The sequence below is a fragment of the Syngnathus floridae genome, chromosome 17 (assembly GCF_059516105.1).
Source record: "Syngnathus floridae isolate MCC-2025c chromosome 17, RoL_Sflo_1.0, whole genome shotgun sequence".
In the NCBI taxonomy this organism is placed as follows: domain Eukaryota; kingdom Metazoa; phylum Chordata; class Actinopteri; order Syngnathiformes; family Syngnathidae; genus Syngnathus; species Syngnathus floridae.
In genome coordinates, this window is record NC_142429.1 from 10,471,921 (window position 1) to 10,485,621 (window position 13,701).

The 13,701-nt window shown below is 39.6% G+C and overlaps 4 protein-coding genes across 4 annotated transcripts; 3 read left to right on the top strand and 1 right to left on the bottom strand.

The window, feature by feature from the left end:
* The first annotated feature begins 193 nt into the window (after positions 1 to 193).
* Positions 194 to 1,854, top strand: tmem205 (transmembrane protein 205). The gene is made up of 4 exons (XM_088356973.1): positions 194 to 336; positions 765 to 878; positions 945 to 1,108; positions 1,171 to 1,854. The coding sequence occupies exons 2-4, from the start codon at positions 779 to 781 to the stop codon at positions 1,471 to 1,473; spliced, it is 567 nt and encodes a 188-aa protein (XP_088213099.1). The 5' UTR covers positions 194 to 336; positions 765 to 778; the 3' UTR covers positions 1,474 to 1,854.
* Positions 1,855 to 2,061: 207 nt separating this feature from the next.
* rab3db (RAB3D, member RAS oncogene family, b) lies at positions 2,062 to 8,507 on the top strand. Its single transcript, XM_088356972.1, has 5 exons — positions 2,062 to 2,887; positions 4,764 to 5,000; positions 6,735 to 6,853; positions 7,104 to 7,228; positions 7,306 to 8,507. Exons 1-5 carry the CDS (start codon positions 2,882 to 2,884, stop codon positions 7,491 to 7,493), a joined length of 675 nt encoding a protein of 224 aa, XP_088213098.1. The 5' UTR covers positions 2,062 to 2,881; the 3' UTR covers positions 7,494 to 8,507.
* A 770-nt stretch (positions 8,508 to 9,277) lies between these two features.
* Positions 9,278 to 12,344, top strand: epor (erythropoietin receptor). Its single transcript, XM_088356969.1, has 8 exons — positions 9,278 to 9,608; positions 9,709 to 9,844; positions 9,916 to 10,103; positions 10,207 to 10,355; positions 10,418 to 10,574; positions 11,005 to 11,092; positions 11,179 to 11,266; positions 11,359 to 12,344. The coding sequence occupies exons 1-8, from the start codon at positions 9,506 to 9,508 to the stop codon at positions 11,770 to 11,772; spliced, it is 1,323 nt and encodes a 440-aa protein (XP_088213095.1). The 5' UTR covers positions 9,278 to 9,505; the 3' UTR covers positions 11,773 to 12,344.
* Positions 12,345 to 12,405: 61 nt separating this feature from the next.
* Positions 12,406 to 13,470, bottom strand: swsap1 (SWIM-type zinc finger 7 associated protein 1). Its single transcript, XM_088356971.1, has 2 exons — positions 13,139 to 13,470; positions 12,406 to 13,010 (listed from the first exon to the last, which is right to left on the bottom strand). The coding sequence occupies exons 1-2, from the start codon at positions 13,394 to 13,396 to the stop codon at positions 12,456 to 12,458; spliced, it is 813 nt and encodes a 270-aa protein (XP_088213097.1). The 5' UTR covers positions 13,397 to 13,470; the 3' UTR covers positions 12,406 to 12,455.
* Between the last annotated feature and the right edge of the window lie 231 nt (positions 13,471 to 13,701).

A 13,701-nucleotide genomic window follows, 5' to 3' on the forward strand; every position in this document is an offset into this window, starting at 1 on the left:
TAAAAACGAAAATCTGATTAATCTTATAACACAACGTATGTGTTTTCACTTTAAATACAAATTTAGATATATTTATTTCTGTACATGTACCCTTTTTATGACTATGCACATAAAATATTTTTAGAAAAATTAATTGCATGAAACTAAAATGTTACAAAACCAAATATGTCGAGCTGGGCGTCATTCAAATATTTTCCAAGACTATTATTGGTCGGTGTCACTGCAAGGGGCGGTGTTGTTGTGGAGGTCAGAGGAAGTAAGATCGCACTGCTGCACTTTAGACTAATAGTATTAAAAATACACAGTATTGTACTCCAGATAACACAAAGAAATAAGGTATGTACAATAACTTAATCTTGCTATAAATATTAAGCCTTATCATCAGTCTTTGCACAGTGTTAGTGACGTAACTCCCTATTATCGAAATGACCCGTGTCAATGTGTATATTTATTTAGTTTCCATCACGTTGTTAAATGGATGCATTTGTGCCTTCAAAAACGTGTTTTTTACTTAGTATGTTTTTTTTATATACAACCAATCGTTATCTGGTGCAAGCACAAGCGTCAACCTGCAAGATACACACTTAAAACTGTTTATCTGTTTGAAACATGATTTTTAGAAATGTTACACATAACAAACCGCTTCACTTAAAACGAAATGGCTATATTTCTGTACAAAAAGATAGATATGTTGAATGTTTTTCACATCTTTAATATTAATTTAGCATATCTGCTTTCCTTGTGTTGCATCCCTCTATATGTAGACCTTCTAGTCACCATGGCAACTGAGGGGGATCCCTCAGACTTGGTCAAAGTCTTACATCTCCTGGTACTTTCCTTCTCCTGGGGCATGCAAATTTGGGTTTCCTTTATTGGAGGTAAGAGAAGCTGAGAATTTTAGTGCACTGACTTTTTCCTAATATTTTACTTTTATTTTTTTGCAGGTTTTGCTTTGGTGTGGCAGGTGACAAGGCACACCTTCGGCCTAGTGCAGAGTAAACTCTTCCCGGTTTATTTCTACTGTCTGCTGGGAAGCCATTTTGTCAGTCTGGCTATTTATGCAGTGTATCATCCGAGAGAGCTGCTGGACACACATGAAACAGTGCAGGTAAAGCAATTATTATGCTCGCAAATCTCCATCATGTTATCTTGGATTTTATTCTTTTGCAGATGCTTCTGTATTTTGTGGCGTTGGTGATGGCGGGTGTAAACGCTCAGTGGTTTGGTCCAGCTGCTACTGAAGTTATGTTCCGTATGAGGGAGGTGGAGAAGGAGCACGGTCTTGGTAATCAGATCGGACTGAGTGCCGAAAAGGAAGGTTATGCCAAACTCAAAGAGCAAGACCCTAAGTATAAAGCCTACAAAAGAACGTTCGGCCGCTATCACGGGTTGACCAACCTCTGTAACCTGATCGGAGTCATCTGTACCACAACTAATTTGATCTACATTGGTTTGAATCTATCTACAATTTAGACACGGTAAGGTTGCAGGTTCTAGTCCAAATATCCAATAGCTATATTATCCCCAACCTATTGCAAAAGCAAACTGATCTCCATCCAGTAGGGGGCGACGTCGTATCCATTTAAACAAACACATATGTTAAGCACACATTTGAAGCTTGACTTTTTAAATTGCCCAGATGGAAAGCAATGTTTTTAGTTTTATGTAGAACCTGATGTTCATGGATAACCTAAGCACTAACTCTCATCTGGATTTCAGGGTTCTGTCAAATGAGCCATCATATGTTTTATTATAAGCAGACTACAGAACATAGCACCAAGCTTATAATTGTTAGTGCTGACCTCAGCATTAATAATGAAATCATTTATTGGATAAAGTGGTGTGAAAGTACGATTGATTGTGCCTTACTGATATTTTACATTTACTTTTCGAAAGCTGTGATTTGAAATTATTTTTATGTATGATTGTTTTACAAGGTTTAGATTCTAACAAATAAAACACCACTGTATGGTTAAGAAAGATATATTATTTTTTTCATTTAATTAAAGTAAAACCAATTTTTTCCAGGGAAAAAAAAACTAAAGGGGACAATGTTCCTTCCAGGAAATGTTGCAGTCAGGAATTAAAATCTCTTTACGCAAAGAACAAGTTAGTCAAGTAATTAAATCATGTTTACAGGTGTAGGGAGTCATGTTTCCATCAGAGAGCCTCTCATAGGGTCACAGATGGATTATTTATGATAATTTAAGAAAAGACAATTGCTGTTGAAAGCACCGGCAAAAAAAAGATAAACAATCGGTAAGTGTGGGTGGATTGTGTGAGCAAGAGGAAGTACAGAAACAAAAGATTTTTTCCATTACATTTTCCTCATTCCTAACACAAGGAAGTGGATTTTGGTGAGTGCAGGACAAAAAAAGTCACAACAATGTGAAATCTTAGGACCAAATTTATCAAAATGATGACACTGATTAATTATGAGATTTGTTCAATCATGCCTAATTTGTGTGTACAATGAAGATGGGACAAGTGGGATTTTTTTTTCTATCTCTCCAAAATCAAGATGCAAAATAACAAAAAGATGCCACACCCATGCTCAGTTAGTGGAAACTGACTTTTGATGAATTAGTTTGCAGTCGTGTTAAGAAACTCCAAGGCGGTACTGTCTGTTTTGGATCATGCGCGTTCACGTGAAGAGTGGAGCAACCAGCCGAGCTTCACACACGCGCTCGCTCACAAACAGCCTCAGGTGGTTGCTTCATTTTCTGCACCAACCGTCACTGACGCACACCGACAAGGAGCTCCAGCAGCTGGAATCCGGGAGCCAAAGCACTCTTCCCCGGGTAGAGGACGACTTTTGAGGGGGGGGTTCACTTTACCACTACATCTCGCCCAACAGTGGTGGGAAGATAGGAACTTCCGTATGAAGGTACGTTTCCTTCCTTGTGTTATTTTCCTGCTCCACCTTCCTTTGTCAAACTCCCACTTAAGTCACTTTTGCGTTTATTTGAGTGAGTCTTTTTGTGCACGCCCCGTAAAAAAAAACTAAGAACAAAAATTGGTGGATTGTCTTTGGAAATAAAGCTCCTCCGTGTTTGCTCGTCTTAACGAAAGAGCAGATGTGACAGCTGCTGCCACAGAAATCAATAGTAATAAATGGATATTTCCAGGGGGGGTTGGTGGAAGGCAGGCAGGCACCCTGCTCACTGCCCCTGGCTATGCAAGTAAATAATCTGCCTGCCAAATCCCCGGGCCTGCCTCTTTTTAATATTTTATAAGTATATATATAATGCTTCTTATTCGTTGTTTTAGGAATAATGCAACTCTCCAATACACCATATTATTTTATTAGGCTGCAAAAGCAAATTACCTTAAATGCAAGCCAGGCTCAAAGAGAATTTGATTTAGGAGCCTCCTTCCACCACTGTTTGACTATTTGTGTTACATTTGTGTTTTGCAAACCTATCAAGGCACAAATTGGACAGTCTTGCAGTTGCTTATTACAAATGATTTGGTTTCCAGATATATTAATGAGAACTTGGAGTAAGAAAAACATTTGAGTATAGTTAACACAGCCAGCAAACATAAGCAAACTAAGCATTTGCTTAATGCGCAACCACTAGGGGACGCTCAAGAGTATGTTTTAATTTGCTCATTTTGGCGTAAGGACAAAAAGCAGAGTAACTTAAAAAATTAAATGTCTATATTAAAGAGGTAAAATTCTGCTTGGAATCCCTCGTGGGCAGATATTTCACAAGTCTGCAAAAAGTGGATAAAAATGTATTTGCTTGCAGGCAATGTGACACACAGTAAACATGAAGAACATGTGACTGGGTTTATTCTGTACCTCGGGTTTTTGGAGAGCTGATGGGAAATGGAAAAGTGGGCGGGTCAATCCTGTGGCCCCCTCGGAGACCCTTATGCATCATGTGATTTAGGGAATGTCTTTAAACATTACAAAACCTTCATTTAATCTTTTCTTTTGAAAAAAAAAAGGGAAAAAAATAAAGATATTTAGTTACTGTTGTTACAGCAACAACATTCCAGACTCTGCAAAAAAAAATTCAGTAACGGGAAAGAAAACAAATCATAAATATTGATGATATGTTATTACTTCAACTTACAAATCGAGAAGTTCCATCAAACTGTCAGTCTGAGCCGCAACATTAACAAGACCATTAAAACAATCCATCAATGTGTTTTACAGGGCTACTTTTGGCAGCTCTAGTTTCTCACTTCAGCGTGATCTAGCCATCACTCTCACCCTGGAGGTTTTCCTTATTGCCATTTAAAAGCCCAACCACCAACTCGCTGTTTTTGCCACTAATGGGTATTCCCTGCAGCTGAGCCCGGGTCTAGTCGCCACGGTGACGACTCATCAGAGTAGCAGGGCCTAGCCGCACCGATTGATCGGCAGCAGTGTTTATGTTGGGGGGGGGGGATGGAAGCTCTGATAAGCAGTCCAGACCTTCTCCTTCTCCTCACATGGCTCACATAATAGGGCCTACTGATGGACAGATGGTTGAAAACTCCTGTAATTTGAGAACGCAATTTCACAGCAAAAGCTCAAAAACATTTGGACCTGTATGATAAAATTCTAGCCAAATCCTAAATGCACTTGAATGTTGGTAGATAAATAATCATTTTTATACAATTTATGTAAAATCAAATATTGATGTTTATGTTGTAAAATGATTAATATTGCATAGATGAACATCCTTAATTATGAATAGTAACGCATAATTAAAGGAAATAAAAGAACATATTTTATTTCAGCATCAAATAATTTTCTCTTTGATTTGTAGATGGCGTCAAATGACTCCCGCCTCCAACAGCCGCCGTCCCAGAAGGATGCGGCTGACCAGAACTTTGACTACATGTTCAAACTACTGATCATCGGCAACAGCAGTGTTGGGAAAACCTCGTTCCTGTTCCGCTACGCGGACGACTCCTTCACCTCAGCGTTTGTCAGCACCGTAGGAATTGACTTTAAAGTCAAAACAGTCTTCCGCAATGACAAAAGGATCAAACTGCAGATCTGGGTGAGCTTTATTTTTTTCTTCCAGCATTGTATTGTGAAAGTGAAACAATTCGTGTGGATCAGCAAGTTCTCTAATACCAAGCAATGAAAGTAGATGTTGTGAGGGCACTTAAATTATTCAGTGTTTTGTACAAGAGTCAGACAAAAAAAAAAAAAAAAGCCAACATCCTCTAAAAGTTGCCCTCTAAATTGTGCAAGTGCTTGAGGTGTTACTGAGTCATTCTTACGCAAAACCATTGTCGGGCATCTCATACATACAAACGTATTAAGACGAGTCATGTCGAGGTTTGAAGCAGCCCCGTCTTGTTTGCCTGACTTACCCATGTCCATTTTTTCTCAGGAGTATTGCGTTCTTCCCAAGTGTTAATTTACATTGATAAGACTGATCAAACAGATGATTCACTTCAACGAAATAATATTTGAGCCACTGCAATGACACGTCCACTGAGCCCACACCAAAACACACACTCACTTCCTTGAGCTTTTGTCAAATGATGTGTAAAGAACTCCCCCAAATGAACGTATCATGTGTTGGCAAGAAGATTTTTCAGAATGCGGGTTTACTTGTCTACCCGGTCCTGTTTTTAGTCTGCTCACAGACTGGTATGTCCTAAATTCAGGAAGCTGAGGAAGTTCCTTTATCGTTGTGGTGGAGACATATGAGGATAAACTATGTTTTTAAATGGCGGTAATTTCTCCTTCCTTTATTATCAACCCACTGAGCATTAAATTCATGCTAGTTCCAGTTGAACTCCATCTGAAAGATATTTCACCTTTTTTATTTTATTTTATTTTTTCACTGAGGCGTCCCTGCCAGCTGCCAGACGCTCCTTTGTGCATCATGGAAACAGGCGTGACTGATAATGCGCCACATGGCCCTTGCACCAGGGATGTACGACGTGCACACGTTTTCATCCTTTTCCTTTTGTGCGGAGATGTGTGTTCTGATGGCTGTGTCAATACACACCTTTCACACACAGTGTAAACTCTACAGCTCGCTTATATAAAAGCATGATTGAGTTTCCAGTTTTTTCACACGTTCATATATTGGAGTTACAGTAAATGAGGTGGCCAAAGTAAATTAATCTGCAATGATAGGAAGGGATTACTTTTTGCAGCGTGATCCACTAGTCCTCACTGTAATTGAACATTCATGACCCTGAGTGCCCCCGTGGTTACCTGGACAACACTTTGCTCTTCACTGTGTTAGGAAACGTCAGACAAACCAACACAAACACGACCTTGATGTAAATGAAAGACGTTACTTAGTAACCAATTCCCGCTCAATCCCTCTCGTTTATCTTTATTCCCATGAGCATCCAGGAAACCAATTACATACATAAATAAGTGCAGACGTATTTTATGCATTATATTTTTCCTCCTTATAAGTATTGATGATGTCACAACTTCACCCTAGTGGGGTAATCACTGCTGTATTTCTGAGTGGGGCACAAAAATGCAACAATGCTGACAATTTGAACAGCAGTGCCCCCTTGTGGTGATGTATATAATAACAAAACAAAATGTATACGTGTATTTGCATTCACTACTTTGGAGCACAAACTTGATATGCTACAATTTTTCAAACTACAAACAAATATTCTAAAGTACAATAATAGTGAATGTATAAACAGTGTCTTGTATTTATTTATTTTTTGCTCTTATCTGTGCCTTATTTTGCAGCGAGTGTAGTGTATAATGGATTTTGGGGATTTCCGTTTTTGTGTTTTTGCAGGACACAGCCGGGCAAGAACGTTATCGTACCATCACCACAGCCTACTACAGAGGTGCCATGGGCTTCCTGCTCATGTATGACATCACCAACCAGGACTCCTTCAATGCAGTTCAAGACTGGTGTGTTTTGCATGTATTTCATTTTGTTCGACCTAGTGATGGGGAAATGAAGCTTCAAATTTGCTTCATGAACCAATTCTGTGTATTTGCATCACCATTTCTTTTTCATTTCATTGTTTGTTATTTTAAACTGCTGTTAACAGAATTCTGGACTACTGTAACTTTTTCAGTTTCTTTTGATTTATTGATATATTGGTATTACAAAAAAAAAAAATACACGTTTTTTTATAATTTGTCTTGTGTTCTGCAGGGCGACTCAGATTAAAACATACTCTTGGGACAACGCTCAGGTGATCCTAATCGGTAACAAGTGTGACCTCGAGGATGACCGGCTCATACCAACAGAAGATGGCCAACGTCTGGCGGAGGATCTTGGTGCGGAAAACTTTTTTTTCCCAGTTGTGACTTCATTCAGCACGTCGTAAACCAGAGCGTATCTCTCTCGCCATCAGGTTTCCAGTTCTTCGAGGCCAGTGCAAAGGACAACATCAACGTCAAGCAGGTGTTTGAGCGCTTAGTGGATGTCATCTGTGAGAAGATGAACGAGAGCAGTGAGGGAGACTTAACCTTAATGCCCAACCACAGGAATCTGGGCATGACAGACTCGTCCGCCGACGGTCAAGGGAACTGTGCTTGCTAAACCCCCCCCACACACACATACACACACACACACACAGGAGTGATAATCTTCTTTCTCTGTGCCTCAACTCTGGGAACCGCTGCTCTTCTTCTGTTCACTGTAGCCCCGCCCTGCACAATAGGCAAAAAGCTGAGATAATCATTTCACTGTTAGACTCTCTCTTGCCTCCCCAGAAAAGGCCTCAAAGCTCATTTAAGTGATATTAATAATGTCCCCACACTTTCCCTTCTTTTTGGATTTCATTAAATAATGCAGGTGTACCTAATGTAGTGTCCAGTCAATGGATTTGTGATTCGCCTTTAGCTTACCTGTTTTTTTATTTTCATTTTTGTTATAAAAAAAAAAAACTAGTTGATTATTTCATTGGGACATTGCACCAAAGATGAAACGAATCTCAATCGTGTGATTTTTACTTATCATATATCGAAAGACCTGTCCGATGAATTCATCTTGTACCTTTTGATTCTTGGGATATGTTGATCCGTGTGAGGAAGTCGTTTTACATTTTTTTACCACTGACTTACCGTTGGCTGATGCATAAATCAAGTGTCAACTTTCAAATGTGCAACGATCTCACCCCAGAAAAGGAAATGCATGTTCTTATAAAAGATTGATATCGCAACTATTTTTTTTTCTGCCGACTGTTGCTGGTTCACATCAAATACACTCACTCGTTCCTCCATTGTATTTGCTCTCATTGGATTGTACAGTTTACCAGGGGGATTTGAACTGTTTTATGATGTTGACAACCAAATATTGAAAGGTTAAACCTCCAAATGATTTTGAAAAACATTCATCTTCATTGTTATGCATACCAATGTCTGTCAGCAAGTGAAAGCAACACTTTCTCATTTAGTCATGATGCTATCACTAGCTTACGTAGCACACAATTGGCTTGTATCCAACCATATATATTGTATATGATCATATTAATGTCCAACTTTGTCTTTAGTTGCTCCTGTGTTCCGTACTTATGTATGATGGATATAATATAAATGATACAAAGTTAAAACAGTTAGCAGTTGACTTGAACTCGATTATTTTTTTGTGGAATTTTATGTCCATCACTGACATGCAAGTAAAAATCATCTTTTTTTGCATCATATGAAAAAAAAGGTGGAGTTGCCTTCCCTCTTTCAAATGATGTAAGAAAGCGCGGGGTTGCGTTTTGGAAGAAGAAATGACGATTGGTCGAGAATTCGTCCTCAGCTGCCTATCAGGTTGAAGAAACAGCCGTGTCTGCTGATGTGATAACGCTGGTTAACCAAGACAACAAGGGTGCAAAATTATGATAAGAAACCGTTTTTAGTGTGCTGTGTTTTTTTTTTTTAATCCCAAGAACATATCTGTCTATCAATACATCAACGATCGCTATAAGATTCCATATGATCAATATATAGTACACCTAATATGTCCAAAATGATTCCTGCTCTTCTTCTGTCTTTTGCCTTGCAGGAAAGCAGCATAGCCAAGTCTTAACTGGTTTCAACTGGTAAGTATAAATATCACCGATCTTCCTAGCTCAAGTCACATCTTTAAAATGCTGGATTAAAAACAATCCAATTTGGGTTAAAAAAAAAAAAATTGAACCGAAACAACAATTTTTTTGTGCAAAATAAAAAATATATATCTATATATAGTATATATTTTATATTTTTTTTCATCATTGGGTCAAATCTGACCTATTTCGACATTTGACAACAATAACACTTAAATCGTCAATGACTCCAATTCCCGCCTACCGTCAAGAAAAAAAAAAATGTGTGCATGTTCTTTCGCCCCTCCTCTTCATCATCTTTGCTGATTTTAAGAGCAAGTAAACAGCTCTGCTCGCACCTTATCAGCAAAGAGCAGCCTCGTAACCGTGTTGCACTATCCATGGTATCTGAAACCAAAACAGGCCAACCCCCCTCATGGGAGAGAAGTAGCGCAGATGCTCGCTCGTCGTGTGGTCCAGCTTCTTCTCATGTTGTGCACAACAAGATCTTTTTGTCCACTAACAAAACAGAAGGATGACATGTGATCACCTGAGACGATTGTTGGCACTTTTCAGCATTGTGTGCAGCATGAGGGTGACTTCCGGCATCCCAGGCACACGAGGATTCCAGAAGAAAGGTAGGGCTGATCCTTCATTAACTTTCTGAGTTCATCACTAGACTAGAAAGAAATGAGAAACCTAACTGAGAGGTGTGGCACCAAAATGTCACCTCTCCAGTCTCACTCTTGCTGCAAGAGGAGCCAGAAACCCCCAAATGCTTTGCAGAAAACAGAAGAGACTTTGACTGCTTCTGGGAAGAAGATGAAGAGCGAGCTGGTTCTGTGGATCAATATTCCTTTACGTACACTTACGAGTAAGAACACACCACGTGATGATCAATGGAGAAGTTCCTGCAGTGTGAAATCTAACCACAATTATTTTCAGAACATTTGAGGTCTCCAACAGAAAGGAAAATGGTAGCAAATGTCCGCTGTCAGCTCACCTCACTCCGACGGGGAAGATGCTGTACATGTGCCACCTGAATAGAACTTCGATGTTTGTTCCAATGCACATTGAAATTCAGCGAGATGGAAGTCTCATCCACAATCGCAGCCTCAACGTTGAACTATCTTGTAAGTTTTTTTTATCAATTTTTTTTTTTTTTGGCAAACATTCACTCGTTTTTCTTTTGTTGCTGTGACGAGATAATGACAAATCATGCGCTTATCCAAACAGTTCTGCTGGACCCTCCCACGAACGTGACCGTGAGTACCACAGGTCAAGAGGGTCAGCTGAATGTCACCTGGATACCTCCTATAAGATACTTGGATGATAGCTTGATGTACGAGGTCTCCTATGCAATGGCCGACAGTCATGTGATGCAGGTACGAGTTATTTTATTGCTTAATTTTTTTTTTTTATTAATCTGCCGGCCATTTTTTTGCAGGTAGAGGGAGTAGGAGCCAGCTCCAGGATGATCTTAAGGAGCCTACAGCCAAGCACTATGTACAAGGTGCGGGTTCGGGCAAAACTGGATGGACTGAGCTATGGTGGCTACTGGAGTTTGTGGAGTGATCCAGTGTTCATGGAGACCCCACCTGCAGGTGTGCATTTATCAACATAACTAAATTGTGTAATTCCTGCCAGGTATATAAGTGTTTGTTGACCTTAGAGCTGTTTTAAAACAAGGACATATGTTTTAGATGAGAAAACAATCACAGCATGAATGTCCGAGAAAATTCTGCTTTATGAATGCTATCAGGTTGATATTCAAGTGAATTTTTCTTGGTGTTGAATTTCCTAAATTTTATTTCATCAAGTAGTTGCGGAAAATTAAATTGTCTGGATCCAGATATTTTTTTTCATAGCTTAGAAATGATCTGGATCCAGATGATTTTATTTCATGCAATTATTATTATGTTGGAATTTAAATTCAATATACTAACATTTTATTTGATTGACATCATTGGATGGTTCTTGGTATTTTAAAGATTTTTTTTTTAATATAATGTGCTTTTCTCTAACTTTTTACAGAATTCAACCTCCTCATTGTCTTCCTAATCCTCACCATGTCTTTTATTCTTATGGTGCTGTCTTTCACTGTGTTCATGTCCAATCGCAGGTCAGGATTATCCTATCACAAAAAAAAAAACAATATCGGTTGATGGGTAGGGAGGTGAAACATTTTAACCTTTGTGTTCTTCTCAGGTTTCTGAGAAAGAAAATTTGGCCAACTATTCCAACTCCTGATGGCAAATTCCAAGGGCTCTTTACTGATTACGGTGGAGACTTTCACGTAAGAACAAGGCGAGAGTCTGAAAATGGAATTTTACATTTCATAAATGAATCTCCATCATCTTTATTCAATTGCTTTTGTGTTTTCCACAGGAGTGGCTGAAAGATACGAATGGATCATCGTGGTCGACCCCGGCATTGTTTTACACCGAGGAATACCCCACTTCCCTGGAGGTTCTCTCAGAGCTCAGCCTGAACCCCCCATTACCACCTCCACCTCTCCCACCAAAAATGTCCAATGCTCCCACACTGCAAAGCACAGAAGAGGATATACAAAGAGGTCTGGATTTTGCTCTGAGAAAAATGCCACATAATCACTGGCTTGAAAACTTAAGGGTGCAGAACCAGCGGGCTTTTCCTTGCTCCCAGTCGTCTCTGCTGGAGTCTCAGGATACTTACGTCACCCTCACTGGGAACAACTGCAGCCCAGATGATAACACTCATGGGGAGTCTTTGCCACTAGAGGCGCTGTTGGCCTTTAAAAAGACAATGTCTGAAGTTCACTGATCTGGTTCTGTGCCCAAAGCATGATGGGATGCCCTCAGGAGATGCACTCCATATTTTCTATGGAATAAAAATCTCATGAGTAGAGCAAATTATTTATGCCTACTCAAGGATGAACCTTTCTGCCAATGCAGTCACTCGTCCAGGGATGACTTCTGAGTAGACTGTTTGGAATGACTTGAGTTATTATTTTCACATTTCTTCAAAAACACACTGTAATTGTAAATATATTTACATCTAAATGCAAATGTTTTGTTGGCATTTCACACAGAATCCTGTTGTGCAGGAACTGTTGTGGGTATGAAAACGTTGTTTACTCACTGCTGCCATCTAAAGAGCAGAACACATAATGCTGACATTTCTACTAAAAATCACACTAATGACTTGTGTTTGTACACTGTGTTAAATAATAATAGTGGACACCACATGTCAATATTGATATTAAATCAAAGGCCATTTATTGCTATCAACTTCACTTGAGATTATAATTTGATATGCAACTATCAACGTATTACTTAGAAGTGTAGTGTGACACGCATGCATTTGTTTTCAGAGATTAAAAATATCTTTATATTAGCTTTGTCAATTTTTTTATGATTATCTGCATCATTCTTATTAATTAAGAGAGGCAATATGTCAACATTTCAGCTTTTATTTCCTGTTAGCATATTTTGATGCAAATGTGCTCAAGCTAACTGAAACTCCATTAAACCATCAGGATGCATCAACAGCTGCCATTCCTGTGCTGAACTTGGTCTGACCTCAGTGTCTTTGGTACAAGGGTCAAAGGTGATCCCGGTTCCAGAAAAGTAAATGTGCCACAACTCCTGGAGCCCCGATGCTACAGCTTTGTAGCTTCTGTCTTTATCCAGAGTACATCGTACCTGAAAGTAGCGGTCAAGAGCATTAAGAACTTGATCCGACACGTCTCCACTTTGCTCTTTTGGCTTAGCATAAGATGCAATGACGCGACAGGGGCCAGGGTTTGATGTCTGCTGCTCAAGGAGGCCAGTGAGAAAAGCGGCAGAGTCACACAACAACGCTGAGAGATGTGCGGCGCAAGACTGCTCGCTGGGGTGACGCTCTCTGTCACTGTCACCTGCAGGTCCACATAAAAACTCCTCCAGTCTGTCTACGATGATCAGTGATGGAGGGCTGGGTAATGTGTTGGTGGACTCATGAAGACCTGCCACTTGCTGAAGCAACTCCTCCAATGTCCTCGGATAGCAGAATTTGATTTTCTTGGGAGGGGGAGAACATAATTTAAAATAAATATATTTTTTCAAGCTCATTTGTCTCGATCTTGGTGAAATAAGCAGCTACTTTAAATGGATGTTTCTGTTCATATTTACTTTATTGCATATGGTACCTTTAGACTTTCCGGGCTTGGAGTTGGAACACATTTCTGCAAGGTCACAGGCAGGCTTTGGATTTGCGTTTGGGCGAAGAACACCACACTCATGTTCATCTGAGAGGCAGCTGTAATAGCCGCCAGAAGCAACACAGAACGCCCGAGATTTTGTTCTCCAACTAATAGGACGCTGCACTGTGCCGGTGCAGGAGAAGTCGCCCTGACGTCCGTCTGTGACATGAATTTTGTGAACGTATGCATTAACACATCAGCCATCACCGAAGCACTACTGTAAAATGACTGCAAAAGCTCATTTGCCGTTTCATGCGACTATTTACATGTTGCGCACTGGTACTGTTGTTATTGTGGTCCGGAAGACAACAAGTATTTTGTAAACTTTCTGTCACTTTTATTTTGTGTTGACCAGGCTGATTAATCCCGTATTAATTAGATCAATAATTGGAATTAAATTAATAATTGGGATTTTGAAACGTTTTAGATGCTAGAGTTAAATATGTTTTGATAGGGGCCCTGTTTTCTTTTTTGTTGTTGCTACGGACATATTACAAAAGACACAGCAG